The 17,674-nt window shown below is 41.8% G+C and overlaps 1 protein-coding gene across 2 annotated transcripts in view; it reads left to right on the top strand.

The window, feature by feature from the left end:
- TMPRSS11A (transmembrane serine protease 11A) overlaps positions 1-17,674 on the top strand; it is a 65,700-nt gene that overhangs the window by 23,852 nt on the left and 24,174 nt on the right. For both annotated transcript variants that reach the window (XM_053585521.1, XM_053584726.1), the window contains exons 4-5: positions 8,814-8,881; positions 11,151-11,311. In XM_053585521.1, coding sequence (XP_053441496.1) covers positions 8,814-8,881; positions 11,151-11,311 — 229 coding nt within the window. The remainder of the gene's footprint in view (positions 1-8,813; positions 8,882-11,150; positions 11,312-17,674) is intronic.

Below are 17,674 nucleotides of genomic sequence, written 5' to 3'. Positions count from 1 at the left end.
CCACACAGGGCCTTTCTCTGATTGTCACTTTTTAAATTTTTTAATTTGCAATTATTATGGGTTTTAATAGTGAAACGTTATTGCCTATCATCCTCCCTTCGCCCTGAAACACGGCCCTGCCCCCGATAACCTGGCCCAGCTCCCACCCCCTCAACACAGCCCTGCCTCCGCCCAAGCTGCTGTCCCACGCGCAGCCTGGTGTCCACGTGCCTCTGCCCCGCCCGGTGTCTCCGTCTGTTGCTGCTGCTGTAACAACAGCCTGCAGCCTGAGGCTCCCACTACAGGCATCTAATCTGGGCAATTCTGGGAACTGGAAGTTCAAGGTCAGGGTGGCCACGAAACTGGCAGGTTAGTGTCTAGCCCACGGAAGGCCTCTCCTTGCTGTTGCTCACCCTGTGAAATCACGAGAAATTCTTTTTAATGAGGACGCTGATCCCTTTAGTGACGGCTCCACCTTCACTAGTTAGCACCCAAGGTTCTGGGATCCCTAGTATACAGGATGGTTGTACGAATTTGGGGGTGACACAGACCTTCCCTACACATCACTTGGTAGCATTTGGCTTTCTAATTTTTGCCTGCGTAGTAGGCATGAACTGCCATTTTACTTGTGATTTAATTTGAATTTTTCTAATTATAAATGAATTATTACATATACTTATTAGCTTTAGGACTTTCATTCCTGTAAGTTGCCTGTATGCATCCTTTGCCTATTTTTCCATTAGAATTGCTTTTTTGTTTGTTTGTTTTATATTGCTTTAAAGGTGTTTGTTATATTTTCTAGGCATTATTGGTGTATTGGCTGTAGATATCCCATTTATTCATTCTGTCTTCTACATGCATGATATTAATGTTGACCATTGTCCTTTATGCAATAGAAATATATAATTTTGAAGTAATCATATTTGTCAATTTTCTTTGCCTTATGGTTGTGTTTTGAAGGGTTTTTTTTTAACACATTAACTGCCATGCGAGTTGCATTCAACTTATGCTAGTTTTGAGCTCAGGGCCTCATAAGCATATATAACTCACAAATCTCTTGACCTATCTTGACCTAATAAAAGACTCAAGGGAAAGAATATTTTTCTAGCATGGAAGTCAGCATGTTAAGAAATCCTTCCCTCTTTCTCAGTCATAAAATTATTTTACTCTATTTTCTTCTATTAACTTTATAGTATTACATTTTACATTAGGTCTTTAGCGCATCTGGAGTCCACCTTTGCATGTGATGTTAAATAGGGGTTTGGTTTGTCCATTTCAAACATAACTAACTGAACAGCTGAGCCTTTTTCAATGTGCACTAAGTTTGAGTATTGGGTTCACTTAATTCCTCAGAGCTGGGTCTCGCAGAAGAGGAAGCACGATCTGTCTCCTCATATTGTTTTCAGTCTCTCTGGAGAGATGTGAGTGACACAAGTGAAAATAACCAAAGTGACTTGATATAATTAATGACTAAATTGCATGTTGATGACAGTAAGGGTAGAAGATCTTCAAAGAAAAGAAAGATCAACAAGGGCTCCTGTGGTTAGGAAAGGCTTTGTGTTATTTTACCTCTGTTTAAATGAGACAGGTATTTTTCTACCCCCATGGCCCTCCCACCAAGTCAGCCCTAGAAGTATTACAGAAAGAGTTCATGCCTCATCCTGAGCCACTCCTATTTATTGTGCTAAATCCCAATGTATAAAACCAGATTCTTTTCTGTCCTACATGGGTGCTAATTAGGTGGCCGAGAAAGACACGTTGCAGGTCCTGTTCTTCCTCAGGTTGGGCTTCACTGACCTGAGTGCAAAGGGAGATGCAAAACTGAAATGAGCTCCCGCCCAGATGCTGCCCAAACCCACCCCAGCTCCCACCCAGATGCTGCCCAAACCCACCCCAGTCCCCTAAGTGGTGAGACAGGTGCCCCTCACCTTTCATGCCACCTTCTGGAGAGGACCCAATAACCAGTCACCTGTAATTCATGATGCTTCCAAATAAGTAGACTGCTTTCAGTATTATTCAGTTTATGAGTTTGAATAGAGGCACTGACTGGGGTGATGATTCACTCAGAGAATATATTTCAGAAATAGCAAAGTATTTTAAGATCATTACAAATGTGAAAGTTATAAACTTACAATACTGTAACAATAGTAATAGTTAACACATATTGAATGCCAAGAATCACACCAAGCACCTTATATGTAGTATTATTTTTTAAGCCTCAGTTACGACCTTATAATGTACAATTACTCTCCTAGGTTTACAGATAAGAAAGCCAAGTACTGAAAGGTTAATTAGCTCAAGGTCATACAGCCAGTAACTGATGCAGTGAGGATTTTGAGAGCAAGCATTAATTTATTATGAGTGAATCAAGATTCTTGTTATTAATAAATTACCATGCCTATGATTCTTGTCATCCAAAAGAATCATCTGGCAATTTTACCTCCTGTCCACCATTCCAGTAAATACCAACATTTAAGTATTTATCCCTGGTACATTATTTTCTTTCAAATATACTTGCAACATGAACTAGAGACCACCATCTCCAATAAGGATGACAATAGTCGCAAGTTTACTTAGGGTTCTCTCTCTCCCAAGAAGCACTGACCCCATGCCTAAGGCAGTTTTAAATTTTATCTTCTCTGTCCTCAGAAACATCAAAGACAGAACCCAAAATGAACTTCAAAATATTCTTCGGACTGTTATGTCTAGAGTTGTACAGAAACAGTAAAAGATACAAAGAAATAAATGTAGTTTGGGAATGTTGTCTACAGGAGTAGATGGCAAAGTGAAGAGATTTGGCTCTGATGGATACTACAGCAGGAAGTTCTGCTGAGAAAAAAAGATTGAGTCAAGGGAACTTACACCTAGGAAAGGTGCCAAAGACTCCCCCAAATTTGGAATTGCCCAAGGAAAGAGATGTGAAAGGTGTTCAGAGTTTAAAGTCAGACTGTGTCTAGAGAGAAGCAATTGGACTTGAAAAAAAAATTGAGCAGAGACTAGCAAGAAACTTCATGTTCCAATGTTAGAAAAATTAGATGTAGAACATGGCTTAGTTCTTACCTGAGACCTCAGATTTACCTTCATTCTGTAACTAAAGATTAGGCCTGACTGAAGGATGTGTATTGCTACCTCTGCTTTCAATGTGTTTAATTAGAAGCCTCAAGGAAAACCCCAACTGCTGTATATTTTATGTCTCATCCAAAATGTAACACCGCAAGCAAGGTGTTATGACCCCCTCTGCACTGGTAAAAGAACTAAGTTTGCGAGGTTAAGGTCCATCGCTAGTAAGTGACAGACGGGAGACGGGAGCTTGTGCAGGGAACTCCTAGTCTTTTCTCTTTCCACTAAATTATTCTACTTGTTAGAGAAAGACTTAGCTAAAATGGGATATAAAATTATTTAAACCTATGTAAATTCTTCTCCCATTTAATTTTTTAAATCCATCAAGATCCATGCATCCTGTATGTTACTCTAGATCACTTTCTCTTAACTAATCCATTGAGTTTACTTATTAGATAGAGATCTCATCCACATGTCAATTCCCTGTATCAGTTTCTGATGAGGAAAGAACAGTAAAAGCAGTGTGTGTGTGTCTAGTTTAAACAATCTATAGTTGGAGGAAAAATATGCATGGAAATGCTTTTTGTGGGAAGTTTTTGAGAAAGGAATCAGTACAGCTCTATCTAACCTTCCTGGTGAAGCTGTACACACAGCACGTGTTCCCTCTGCCAGCGGATCCGTGTAGATCATCACCACCCTTCATCAATACAGCACCACTGTGGCCCAAAGGAGAGGCTGGGAGAATGTTCCCTTCTCCTCCCTCTCTCCCTTTGGTATCACTTACTTTCTTTTTTTTTTTTTTTTTTGTAGAGACAGAGTCTAACTTTATCGCCCTTGGTGGAGGGCCATGGCATCACACAGCTCACAGCAACCTCCAGTTCCTGGGCTTAGACGATTCTCTTGCCTCAGCCTCCCAAGTAGCTGGGACTACAGGCGCCCACACAACGCCCGGCTATTTTTTTGTTGTTGTTGCAGTTTGCCGGGGCCGGGTTTGAACCCACCACCCTTGAATGTGGGGCCGGCGCCCTACTCACTGAGCCACAGGCCATAGAGTAATCAGATTTAGAGATTTAAAACCCACAAACCTCGAGAGGTCATAAATGTTCTAAATAATGACTTTGAATATTTTTAGTACAACCTTACACAGATCCAAATTAGAGATTATTCTCCTTTAATTCAGAGATTGAGTTTCCTATGGTACACATAGACGTCTGTTTCCTTCTGACATTCCTCAAAAAAGTGCTGCCAAGGACTAGCGCATGCAAAGAAGTGGTGGGTAACTCCACAAAATGCGAGGCCCACTTAGTGACCTCGTTGCCTCCTGGTCTGGGGTAAGCAGAAAGTCACGGTGCGCTCCGGAACACCCCGGCCCTGTGTGCGTCTGGGTCCGACCGCCTCCCCAGCAGAGGCAGCGCTGCGCGGGGAGCCTCAGGCCCAGATCTGACACCAGGGAGCCCAGAGCCCCAAACCCTGAGGGCGCCACTCAGCGCTCAGGTTGGCCTTGGTTTGTCCAGGCGTGGGCAAATGGTTCACAGCTGACTTCTTGAATCAAAAACAAATCTAGGGTTTTAAATAGACACACTAACAAGTCAAGAGATTGCAGTAAAACTAAGCAAAAGAGTGTGGGCCTTAGAGGGCAAAGAAACAGGCTGCCTTCAGAGAGGAGTGTGATAGGTTTTTAACTGATATAAACGGTTGTGCATTTTTTAGAAGTAAGTGAAGTTTCGATTCCTGTATACAATGTGTAGTGATCAGTCAGGGTAATTGGGATACCCATCATCTCAAACATTTACCTTTATGTGGGGAACATTACAATTCTTCCCGTCCAGCTATTTTGAAATAGGCAATAAATTGTTGTTAATTATAATTTTCCTGCTCTACTATTGAATACTAAAACTTATTCTTTTCTCTTACTGCATTTTTGTGACCTTCGACCAACCTTTCTTCCTTCCCCTCCCCTCCTCCACCTGCGCATGCTCTAGCCCCAGGGGGCAGGGCCTCTGAGAACCGGCCTGTGCTGCTCCAGGTCTGCCTGCCAGGCGTTGCCTGGCTCTGGTTTCAATCCTGGCGGCGGCTCACTGCAGTGTCACCTTAGGCAGGTCACTTCCTTATCTGTGTAACGAGGATAATAACAGTTGATGTGGAAGCCGAGTAAGCACAAATACAATGCTGTTTGGGCTTGGTGCACTGCTGGCAGACAGCAATGATGATTCTTACAGCTGTAACCACTGCAGCCTCGGGTGCTTACCACAAGGAATCAAGTTTCCTGAAAATGTCCACAAGGAGAAAAAATTCCCTTCCAAAACATTTTGTGGTAAATATAAGGCTTTGTGATAAATTCTCATTTTCTTTTAATAATTTCATTCAACAAAACATGCTGCATGCCTACAGTATGCAAAGCACTGTTCTGGATATTGTAGAATATGAAAAGAAAAATCACCATCTCTGTGCATAAAGGGTTTGCAGTTAGTAAATAAGATAATATTTTTTCATAAATAACTAGCTCAAGAAAAAGGAGGTGTAAAAGGCATAATAAAAATTAAAACAGAAAGGGGAAAGATTAGCCTGAGGATTGAGGAATAACTAAAAGAAGGTGTTATCTGGTATTAACTAACTCCTGAAAGACCACTGTGATTTAGGAAGCTGAGAAGTAAATGTGCTGGACAGCAAGGGAGCTGTGCCTGGAGGCTGATACCCAACAGGCTGTGGATGGAAGGAGAGGCCTTGAATGTCTGAGGTTGTGAACAAGAGGGTAAAATGCAGCTGCTCCCATTCTCCATTTCTGCTGCTGTTTAACCCTGCAGCAAGGCAACTTCATTTAAGCCATTGTGATTACCTTATCAAAATTAAGGGAAAGCTACTGGATCCAACGTATTTTTCAAGGCCTGGTTTTGCTTTCCTTAGTTCTAAGGAGCTGTTTCGGTGTTTTGCAGGGAGAAATAGCTCTCATAGTCCACTGTCCAGTCTTCAATGGGAGATCTATCTGAGGTTTGCACTCTCAGCCATGAAACACTCCCCATGCGAACACACATTCTGCTGCAAGGAGATGACTGAGAATCCACTAACAGAGAGCGCAGCAACGTGCACCAGCAGAGTGGGTTCTGGAAGGAAGCCGAGTGACTGGGCGAGTCTGTTTGAGTTGACAGCCTCTCCCTAACTCTTTCATTAAACACCCAACTAACCTTCAATTGCCCTTTTAGGATTTAATCTCAGTGCAATTCCCAGCATTTCAAAATAATCAAGCAGAAAGAGACACTACCCAAAAGAGGGGATTGTTCAATGTTAGGGGAATGACCACAGCTACAAAGTTCTAAAAATGCCCTAATGTGGAGATGAGATAGACTTATTAATCTCTAACTCTGTTGGGTTGCATAAATAATAATAAATTCACAACAAACTGGCATGCAGCTTTAAAAATAAAGGCTCCTCTGAAGCTTCTGGTAACTTAGACATCCAGAGTGTCCGCAGAAAGAATGTGTCTGGTGATGTAAACCTTGATCTGCCAGGAAAACATAATGTCAGGGTCCCAAGACAGCTAATTTATGTAAAAATTCCATTTACCAATAACATTTATGTCATGTTTTCACGTGTGTAAACTCATTAGTATGAGAACCTTTTGATGGGTCCTGGGCCCATTTCTCCAGTGTTGTCCTCAGACTTTCTCAGTTGAGTAGACCTGGCCGTCCTAGAATGTCATGAGGAAGAGACTTGTCTCTGACTGTGATAACCAAAGTTTCATCTGCCTACATTTTTCTCATGTTACTCTTTCAATCCTACTTCCCAGACAAATGAACCCTTCCTTATAGATGGAATTGATGCTGGGTTTGGTAATCTTCTCAGAAGGCACGTTGCCAGGTGAATTAAGTTATCTGGAGTCAAAAGCCTAATCCTTTGCCTTCACCAACAAGTTACAAACGGCCAGGAATCAATTGTGGGTGGCATTTACTCAGAGAATAATTACAAACCAAACTTCTTTACTCAACTGCTATTTACTTTTCTTCCTCTTAAAATTTATCATTTTTACCTCCCCATTCCTTCTTGTTTGACTTTTCTTTTGGACTACCTCGCACCCACATAGGTGGGGAGCAAGAAGGTGGTAAGAAGAGAAATGGTTATGTAACAGTGTCACTCTTGCAAAAACATGTCTTCCAAAATAGTTTTGTTTCTGACACATAAACCCCAACCACCACACCCCGTTTAGATCTTTCTTATTTAAGTACAAATGAAGACATACTTCAGATACTGGGAATTTCTCTTTTTTCTAAATGTTGTCTTTGATTTTAAGTTTAAAGCTGTTACCCAAAATATATCTTTTATGTTTTATACTTTGTCTTTAGATCAATCAACTATGATAACTGTTATATGTTCTACAAGAGAAACCTGAAGTAAATTTTACATACAGAGAACAGGCCAGGCTGAGTAATTGAGTAGGAAGAGATGGAAGACCTGGTTTTAGTCCCGGGTTATTATGACTATCTGGGTTTAAGTCCCCAGGTTGTTATTACCATCTGCATGATGCTGGGGAAATCCATATAATGCTTGAGCCGCAGTTTCCTCTTTTAGTCAAACAGGAATCAAAATGATTCTTTACCGAGTTAGTGTTAGGGTTAAAGGAAATAATGAACATTTTGGTTCCTAATGAATTATTTTTGAATTCCTGATAGTAATGAGGAAGTTATAACGTATCCCTTGATTTCTGAAACAACCTTCTCTTTATTTTTATTTTTTATGTTTTGCAAAATGAGAGTTGGCTTTCTTGCCCTTTCTCTGAGGAACTTGGGATATTTTATTTGCATATTTGACTCATCTGTGCAATGTGAATAGTAGCACCCACATCCAGATGACACTGCTTCTGCAAAGTGGGCACTGAGGGATGCTGCAAACCACAGAGCGCCCATGGGGAGCTCAGCACCGTGATGCTGGGGCAGGTGACCAACGCCCTAAGCAGAAGCTTTCCTTCTCCTTCCTTGTGACATAAACAGAGTAAAAATTTCACCAGATACTGCAACACCACATTACTCTTTCTTCCCCCTGACTTACCCTGAAGTCCCCAGTCAACAGCAATTTTTAAATCTCCTGCTCTCTCCTACATCCTGGATGCCTCCTTCTTGCCCCTTACAATCAAAAACCAGCAGAGAAACTAAGACCTGCGATGCCAGAGCAAGTGCCAGGGAACCACCAGCAATAACTACTAAAACATATCCGGCATCTTTATATGGTTTAATCTTTATACCCTTGAGTAGCAGATCAATAACTTTGTTTTACAGGTAAGGAAAGAGGGACTCAAATCAGTTCAGCAACTTTTCCCATGTCTCCTTGTCCATGAGCAGTGGGGACCGCTCAAACTCGAGCCTGGGCCAAGGTTTTCTCTGCCACCTCTTCAAGCCCCCCTGTGTCATCCCTGCTCTGTATCTTTCTAGTGGGTCTCCTTCCGTGGAGTTTGGGGAAATATCTGCTACTTCAGATAGACTTATCAGCACCCTAGAATTACTTGGGAAGATTTTTAAAATATGAGTGCTTAGGTCCCTTCTAGACCAATTGAAACAAAAATTCTGGGACAGGGGATTTAAATCTCCTACTCTCTCCTATATCCTGGATGCCTGTGATCTGTGATTTTTTTTAAATTTTGCACGTTACTGCTGCACTGTGAAGATGGAGAACCACTGATTTAAATAATGATATTACTCTGTGAAAAAATGTTTCTATCATTTTATTCTGTAGTTCATTATAAAATATCTTATTAATAAATAATTTCTTTCTTGTTGTCATGACAGGTGGATGAGACATTCATAGACTCAGCCTTGAACAAGCACTATATCAAGACCCGTGTGGTCAGACTGATGTATGTATATCTGGGCACAGAGGGAGTCACAACCTAGAGAGTCAAATGACAAATGAACTGGGCCATCCTCTACTGTGTGTCTCTGTGGCCTGGGCTCTTGCTAGGATTTTTCACAAACATTATCTCTACAACAATTTTGACATATATTCAAAATTTCCCAAGTGAAAGAATCAGGACTCACCCCCATCAATTGATTGTAAGGCCTGGAACCTACCAGAACCAATGACCTTGGGAAACTCTGCAGCGTGCTTTTGTGAGTGCCAGGTGCATGATTTCAACATGTCAAGAAGGCACAGTCCACTCCAGGATAGAAGTTTTACCTGCAGTGAAGTCCTGTTGGCAGGAGGCATGCCAGGTCAGAAAGTCATCCCCTCCCCCCTGTTGTGGGGAAGGGGAAGACTTACACAGGCTGTGAACATTCTCAGGGCTTTCATTTGTGTTATTTTGAAAACCACGCAGCAGGACAGTCACACACAGGCACAGATCCATGAGCCTGTGGGACACACTTCCTTAATGACAGAGAAAAAGAATATATTCAGGATGGTGCCTGTGGCTCAAGGAGTAGGGTACTGGCCCCATATACCAGGGGTGGCAGGTTCAAGCCTGGCCTTGGCCAAAACTGCAAAAAATAAAAATAAAAAATAAAAAAGAATATATTTAGAGTTGGACTCGTTTGAAAGAAATAATTGCTTTTCTTATCCACAGACCAATGCCCTATTGGCCAATTGAGTCACCTTTCTTCTATTCACTGAGTAACTGGTGATTCCCACAGGATTTTATAATAGGAATTCAATAATTTCTATAATATTTAGGAGGAAAAAGGCATATACATGGTGTAACTTTCTAAATTTCATGCCCTCTATTCTCAAATTCTATTTTGCCATAGAATTCTACTACCATGATCATAGTCTTATGAACTCATTTGGGTTGTAGCCACAGTCACTGTGCAGGTTTTATTTGGATCCAGAGAAATCCTCCTTGCTAAATAGTCTTAATTCTTCTGATGTAGAAGGTAAAATTACTTGTCCATCTGTTTACCAATTTTACATAAAATTCTAATTATTAGATCCTTATATTCCAGAGCCTAGACAGACTATAATACATAAAATTTCTAATAATTGATATAATTTCCTCTTTTTTAGCCAAAAGATTCAGGAAGGTGGACTTCTAGTGTTTTATAGAGCTTTTATTTTTTTATAAGGAGTAAGAGACAGGGAAGATTAATATGTGTTGGCTTCATTTTTGTTTTTTTGTTTTGTGTGTGTGTGTGTGAGTCTAATTCTGATACCCTAAATTGAATGCCATGGCTCAGCCTAACTCACAGCGACATCAAACTCCTGGGCTCAACTGATCCCCCTGCCTCAGCCTTCTCAGTACCTGGGACTACAGGCACCCACCATTGTGCCCAGATAATGTTTCTGTTTTTGTTATAGACAGGGGTCTTGCCCTTGCTCAGGCTGGTCTTGACCTTCTGAGTTCAAGCAATCCACCCAATTCAGCCTGGCATTACAGGCATGAGACACCGCACCTGGCTCAGGTTTCAATTATTTAAAAAGATCTGTAATTATGCGATTTTCCTATTTTAAGAGTATGTAGACATTCAGTTCCAGGTAAAGAAATTTGAATATGTTCATATGAAAGAAATTCAAGGAACTTGGCATGCTGTATCTGGAGGAAACTCACAGACAATATTGACTTCAAATATTTTAGATGGAAGAAGAAAGTCTCTTATCTATGTTCCAACTATTAGAACTAAAACTTATGGAGTAGAAGATAAAGGGAGACCGGGAGACATATCTCAATTCAAAATGAAGAACTGTTAAAATTGAAGCTGAAAAAAAGAAACAAGCCTTTCCAGGGAATTAAATTTCGCATCATTTTAATCACTGCAGTGGGGTTAGAGGACCACTTCTTGTGGCTGCTATAGATGTGGTCGGCCACCACACACATGATTGATTTGGCTCAAGAGAACACAAAGGTTTCTTCTCACCCTCAGAGTTTATGATTTTGATGATGATTTTTTTTTTTTTTTTTTTGGTCTGAGTCATGCTGTAATAAGCCTTCAAATTAGTAGAGAAAATACACTTGAAACAATGACAGCTAGAAGCAGGAGCATGATGACCTCGGGTTAGGGTGACACGTGGGAGAGTGTAATTTGAGAGGATTAACTCTCAGCATCATGGTTTAATTTACAGGAAGAAGCTGTGGGGAGGCTGTGGGACAATACCAGACATACTCTTTGAATATGCCCCTCTTTCTTGAATCACAGTCCAGAGGAAGATGGTGTGAGAGCTGATGTCATTATGGTGTTCCAGTTCTCCTCTTCTGAGCAAAGGGCAGTGAGAGAGAAGAAAATCTATAGCCTCTTAAACCAGAAGATAAGGAATACAAGAGCCTTGTCAATAAGTGCCTCATCTGTTCAGGTTAATGGTAAGCAAGCACCTTTCAGTGTGATGGGCAGCTCCCTGTTCAGTCCATATTTGGTCTTACTTCAAACTTGCTCACCATTATTTCCATTACAGTGTCTACAAGTTAGATGGGGAAAAAGTTTCAAGTTGAAGAAAGGACATTTCAATATTTTGCTATTCTCTGATAAAAGCTTGGCTAAAGACAGTCACCAGGTGGTTTTACCTGTAGTAATTGATGGCACACATCCCCAAGTAAAGGCAAACCTTCACCAGATAGACAGAGTTAATCTGACCCAGCCACTGCCTCCATGACTAAGCACCAGAAAGATACCCAGGGCTTAGCAACAGTTGTGTTTCTGGGTGGGGCCTTCCCGAAACACAGACTCATTTGCTGCCTTTAAAAAGTATGAATAATTTTTATACATGGTGACATTAAGAAGTTTTTGTTTGCTTTTTCTTATGGACATTTGGAGAATTGGCAGACCAACTCTGAAGATGCCAAAGTCATCTTATAAATAATGCTTTTAAAAAAATCACTAAACTAGAAAAAAATGACTGAAACTATTTATACATTGTTCTACTTTTCTCATTTTTGTTCATTCGTAGCTTATTCTACCATTATCACTTCTCTAAATTAAGGGGAAGCAACCTTTACTAAGGCTCACCTCTATGCCCTTTACATGAAGTAATTTAAATGCTGTATTCCAATGAATTCCGAAAAATTACCTTTATAGAAGTGGAAGTTGGGCAGAAAGAGTTTAAAAAATCCAATAAGTAAAAGGATTTAAGGCTTAAACTTAGATCTGTATTTTTTTTTTATTTCAATAGCTTTAGAGGGTACAAGTACAGTTTTGTTCCATTGTAGGTCATATAGCAGTTAATAATAGTGTACTAGTTACGTGAATAGTGTACAGTGCACCCAATAGTAATTTTTTAGCCCTCATCCCTCTCCCACCTTCCTGCTTTTGAGGTCTTCAATGTCTGTTATTCCTTTTCTGTATGACCATGTGTACCCATAGATCAGCTCCCACTTATAAGTGAGAACATGAGGTATTTGATTTTCCATTTCTGAGTTTCTTCACTGAGGATAATGGCCTCCAGTCCTACCTAAGTTGCTTCAAAAGACATTTTTCATTCCTTTTTATGGCTGAGTAGTACTCCATGATATACATATGTATGCACACACGTGTGCATACTTCATGTAAACTACATTTTCTTTACCCACTCATCAGCTCATGAACACTTAGGTTGATTTCATATCTTTACTGTCAGGAATGGTGCTATGGAAGACAAGAGTGCAGGAGTCTTTTTGGTATGCCAACTTCTTTTCCTTTGGGTAGACAGCTAGAGTGGGATTGCTGAGTAGAATGTTAGATCTACTCTTAGTTCTCTAAGAAAGCACCATGTTGCTCCCCCTAGAGGCGGTGCTGATTTACCTTCCACCAACAGCATGAGTGTTTCTTTTCATCACATCCACACTGACATCCATTGTTCATGGACTTTTTAATAATGGTCACACTGTCTAGAGTAAGGTGGGATCTCATTGTTTTATTTTACATTTCTCTGATGATTGGTGATGCTGAGCATTTTTTTCATGTGTTTTTTGGCCATCTGTATATCCTTTTTTGAAAAATGCCTGCTCAAGTCACTTGCCCCTGCCCCCAGTGTGAACATCACTGTGTCACTCTCACCATGAGCACTCAGGTGCTGAGGCACAGCTCCAACTTCCCATAGAGCACATGGGGTTTGTTTCCCATTCCCTGATACCTCACTTAGGAGAATGGTCTCCAGTTCAATCCCGACTATTAGAAAAGTTAGAAGATCTCCATCTTTTTTATGACTAATATCTCATAGTATATATACAACAATTTTGGACTTTTTGTCTGCCACTTCTGAGTTTGTTGTGATTGGAATCCATTAACAGAGAGCTCAGGTGAACCTCTGGGGTGTCAAAAAATCTGTTTTTCACACCAGGAGAGTCCTGATGCTGGTTCCTTCTCATACAGGGAAGCTGTCACTTCTTATCTTTTAATTTGCTTTCTTTTGGGTGGGACTTTTTAATTTTTTGATTTCATTTATTTTTCTTCCTTGCTCCTGAGGCTGTGCCTGTGTCACATGTTGTGTCTGCAGTATTTATCCCCAAACCATGTGGGCCCCACTTAACCCCCACCCCTTGTACCCCGTGATAGCCTGACCCTGTGTACTTTCAGAGCACGCTCCCTCTGCATGTGCTCCCGGGTCACCCATAGACTCCGTGTAGGGCTTCTCCATGGTGGCTGCAGTGGGATGTGCAGCTCAGTCATCTGGCCACTACTGGGTACGTGTGTGGGTCACCCTTAGCAGAAGCCACGGTGTGAACCTGGTCAGTCTGCAGAAGTGACCAGGCCATCTGTGGAGTTCCAGATGTCCTGCTTCCCTGCTCAGCCCTGGAAGGGGAACAAAACTGGGCAGAGCTAGGCAGCCAAGCCTTCATATGCCCCAGTGGTGATCAGGGTATCAGCCCTGCAGAGTGGCAGAGGGAGCATATTCTGAATCTCACTGAGGCCTCGGGGGGGAGAGCAAGTCCCAAGACCCAAGCAGGGAGAGATACAACCCACCTCTTTATCACACCATGACTTTTGGTTCAGAAGGACATGAGTGTTTTCCTCTAGGACTAACATACCTGAGGACTGCTGTCCTGTAGGTATCCACCCAGTTGGCCTCAGGGGAAAACTTCCTTCAGCCCCCATAAAAGCTTTGCCACTTGCCTGTAATTTCACTGAGGGCCCTTTCCTCTGCACAAGCCCAGGAATAGTGGACACACTATCAGTGAGGACAGCCACTTCAAAATGCCCTGGATGACTGTGCTCTGGCTGACTGTCCCCTAGCTGACTGTCCTCTTGATGGCTGTGCCCTAGCTGACTGTTTCCTGGATGGCTGTCCTCTGGATGGCTATGTCCTGGCTGGCTGTCCTCTGGATGGCTGTGCCCTGGCTGGCTGTTCTCTGGATGGCTGTCCTCTGGATGTCTGTTCCCTGGATGACTGTCCCCAGGATGGCTGTCCATGAAGGACTGTCCCCTGAATGACTATCCTCCAGATGAGTGTCCCCTTGATGACTGCCCTATAGATAGCTGTCCCCAGGATAGCTGTCCTCTGGATGACTGTCCCATAGATGGCTGTCCTCTGAATGTCTGTCCCTGGATGATTGTCCCTGGATGGCTGTTCCCTGGATACTGTCCCATGGATGACTGTCCTCTGGATGGCTGTGCCCTGGATGGCTGTCCTCTGGATGACTATCCCTTGGATGGCTGTTCCCTGGATGACTTTCTCCTGAATGACTGTTCCCTGGATGACTGTCCCCTAGATGGATGACTGTCCCCTGGATGGCTGTCCCCTGAATGACTGTCCTGTGGATGGATGTCCTCTGAATGCTATCTTCTGGATGGCTATCCCCTGGGTGACCCCCTGGATAACTGTCCCCTGGATGGCTGTCCTCTGGATGACTGTCCCATGGATGCTGTCCCATGGATGACTGTCCTCTGAATGACTATCCACTGGATGGCTGTCCTCTGGATGACTGTCCCCTGGCTGACTAGATGACTGTCCTCTGGATGTCTGTCCACTGAATAGCTGTCCCCTGGATGACTGTCCCCTGGATGGCTGTCCCCTAGATGTCTGTCCCTGGATGACTGCCCCATAGATGGCTGTCCCCTGGTACACGTGTAACAGTGACCAGAAGGAGCAGCTGCACTGGAGCAGTGTGTCAGAGCAGGAGACTCCCCTGATTTGTCCCGTAGGCCTCTAATTTTTTAAGAGACTTTATGAATAAAGGGCTCTGTGATGAAACACATGTTAGAAATTCCCATTGTACTATTCATCTCTTGGCAGTTAGTTCTTACATTAGGCTACTAAATGCTTTAAGGAGTCAGACTAGACAGAAGCCTGGTGACCTCATGCTCACGGCTCCTCCGAGCATCTTGCAGGTAGGTGAAGGTCCCACTGAAACCCAAGAGACACCAGCCCAAGAGAGTCACAGGCAGGGTCAGCATGAGGAACAGTCGTCAGACGTGAAGCAGGTCGCCCTGCCCTTGCCAGTGCCTAGATGACTTCTAGGGAGAAGACAAGACCAGGGAGTGAAGATCTGAGGCAATGACTCAGGCAGGAGTGCTGATAGGGCAGACTGCTAGGGAACCAGCCTGAGGAACCTCCCAGCCCAGAGGCAGGAAGCTGTCAGGGGTCAATCCACCTTCTTTGTTACATGGGGAACAAAGAAATTGTGGTTGTAAAATAGTGGCCATTCTTATAAATTAAATGATGTGTTCTGTGTAATTTCCAATAGCCAGTTAATTTGCCAGTAATTTAAAAGCCTGAGCTATCTGAAACCAGAAAGGAGGTATGAAATGGTCGTGGACTGCCTGCCCTTTTGTCTCTGACAGGCTGGCTTGTGCACTTTGGTGCATTTTATGACAGAACTGAATTAAAAGATAGATGTGCTGATGGAGAACCCAGTGTGGGCCTTACCCAACTAAGTCTAATTCCACCAATTCACTGCAGGACCAAGTACTTGGCCCAAGCCTCTCCTTCCATTTTCTCATCTGTGAAATTATAATAATGTTTGTTCTTAATGAAACCACATAAATTTTATAATACCCAAGAAAGCAGAAAACACAATGTGCAGCAAAGAGGCTACTGCTGCCAAGAAAGCTGTTGAATTGTTTGTCTGCTTTTGAAACCTGAAAGCATTACTACGAGTGATTGACTAATAGTATAAAGAGACAGATCCTTGAAGTTTTTGAAATTTCAAACTTCAAAAAAGCAGAGTTTATCAAAACTTAGAAAAGGCCTGGTTAGTGGAAATCTCAATAGAATCCTTAAAGCAGTGATTACAGACTAAACACTGATCTCCAGTGACTCTTGATTTTGGGACTTCTAATAAAGATAAAACTTCAGGGTTTCCAGATCAAGTCTAGGCATGACCCTATAGCTCAAGATTTATTCATAATTTGTCAAGACTCTGTGATGTGAGTCCTCTATGAGATACAATTTGTCAAAGGACTTTGGGACTTTCAGGGACTTCTAATAAAGAGAAAACTTCAGGAGTTCCAGACCAAGTCTAGGCATGACCCTATAGCTCAAGGGTCAACTCTGTGATGTGGGTCCTCTGTGAGATGCAGTTTATCAAAGGAAAGCTTAAGTCAATTTCTGTACATTGCAAATGCCACCTCTGCAGTAAGGCCTGACTGCCTATGAGTCAGGTGACGTGTACTCCACACAGCTGGTAGCAGGTGGAACCCTTGACACCAACAAGACTTCTCCCAACTCAGAAGCACCTCAGGAATCACTCACTTGCAAGACTAAAGTGTTACTGTTTCTTTTCACTTCTGTATACTGGAATGTAAAAATATTTGGTCAAAAGTAGAAATCTTCAATAGTTAGTTACTTGTGTACTGACCTTCTACCTCCAAGTGAAATTACTGTCCCTAAACAGTTTATCTTTAAAAGCCCAATTACACTCAACACTTACTCTGCTAATATTCCTGGAAGAGGACAACTTGCATCTTGCTCAGACCAAGCTGACAGAGTTTTAACTAAAGAAGTCTAGATAGTATCTTTTACTTGGATACATTTCTAAGGATAAATTAAATGATATGTTTTTAAAAAATGAAACAAGAAATTTACTACTTTAAACCACATTTGACAGAAAATTGAGTTTCTTCTGCAGAATAAGCACCAAGAATCTGTCCTGAGCAATTAATTCTTTACTGTACAATAACTTGGGGATGCCTTTAAGGGTGCCCTAGAATTGGATGTTTTCAAAAGCTCCCACTTTACAGAGTTCATCGTTACTAGTTTCCCATGTGTGGTTTATAGAAAGTCAGTAGAATGAAATATTCTTATTTTGCACAGTAAGGAACAGGATGTTGAGAATTTGGGTCAGGAAGTGTGGCACTGATATAAAAGAGCAAAATGGGTTGTTCTCATCTGCTCAATGATCCACGTAAACTTGAAAATCATCACAGATTTCATGCAACCTTTCACCAACTTAGGTTTATTTTCCCCTCAGCTTTATTAAGGTGTAATCAACATCAATTGTGCATTTTAATATTTATGATGTACATGTAATATTTATGATGTACATTTAACATGTACAACAAGATGTTTTGATATATGTATATGAGTTTAAATGTTTGTGTTTCCTTAGTCAGATTCCTAGATCTGTTGGAAAGTGACAAAATCTAATCTTAGATTGGGTCCAATAATTTCTCTTTGCCAACATTCTGCAGATGTTGGAACAGATTTCACAATACTTTATTTTTCAAAAAGGAACATTTTGATTATTTAAGAACTGTGTTTTAGGAGGGAGGGTGATTGGTGGGATTATACCTGTAGTGCATCTTACAAGGGT

This window comes from Nycticebus coucang, chromosome 1 (genome assembly GCF_027406575.1).
Source record: "Nycticebus coucang isolate mNycCou1 chromosome 1, mNycCou1.pri, whole genome shotgun sequence".
In the NCBI taxonomy this organism is placed as follows: Eukaryota; Metazoa; Chordata; class Mammalia; order Primates; family Lorisidae; genus Nycticebus; species Nycticebus coucang.
Note: the sequence above shows the minus strand (reverse complement) of the source record. Positions and strands in the feature narration are given on the sequence as shown.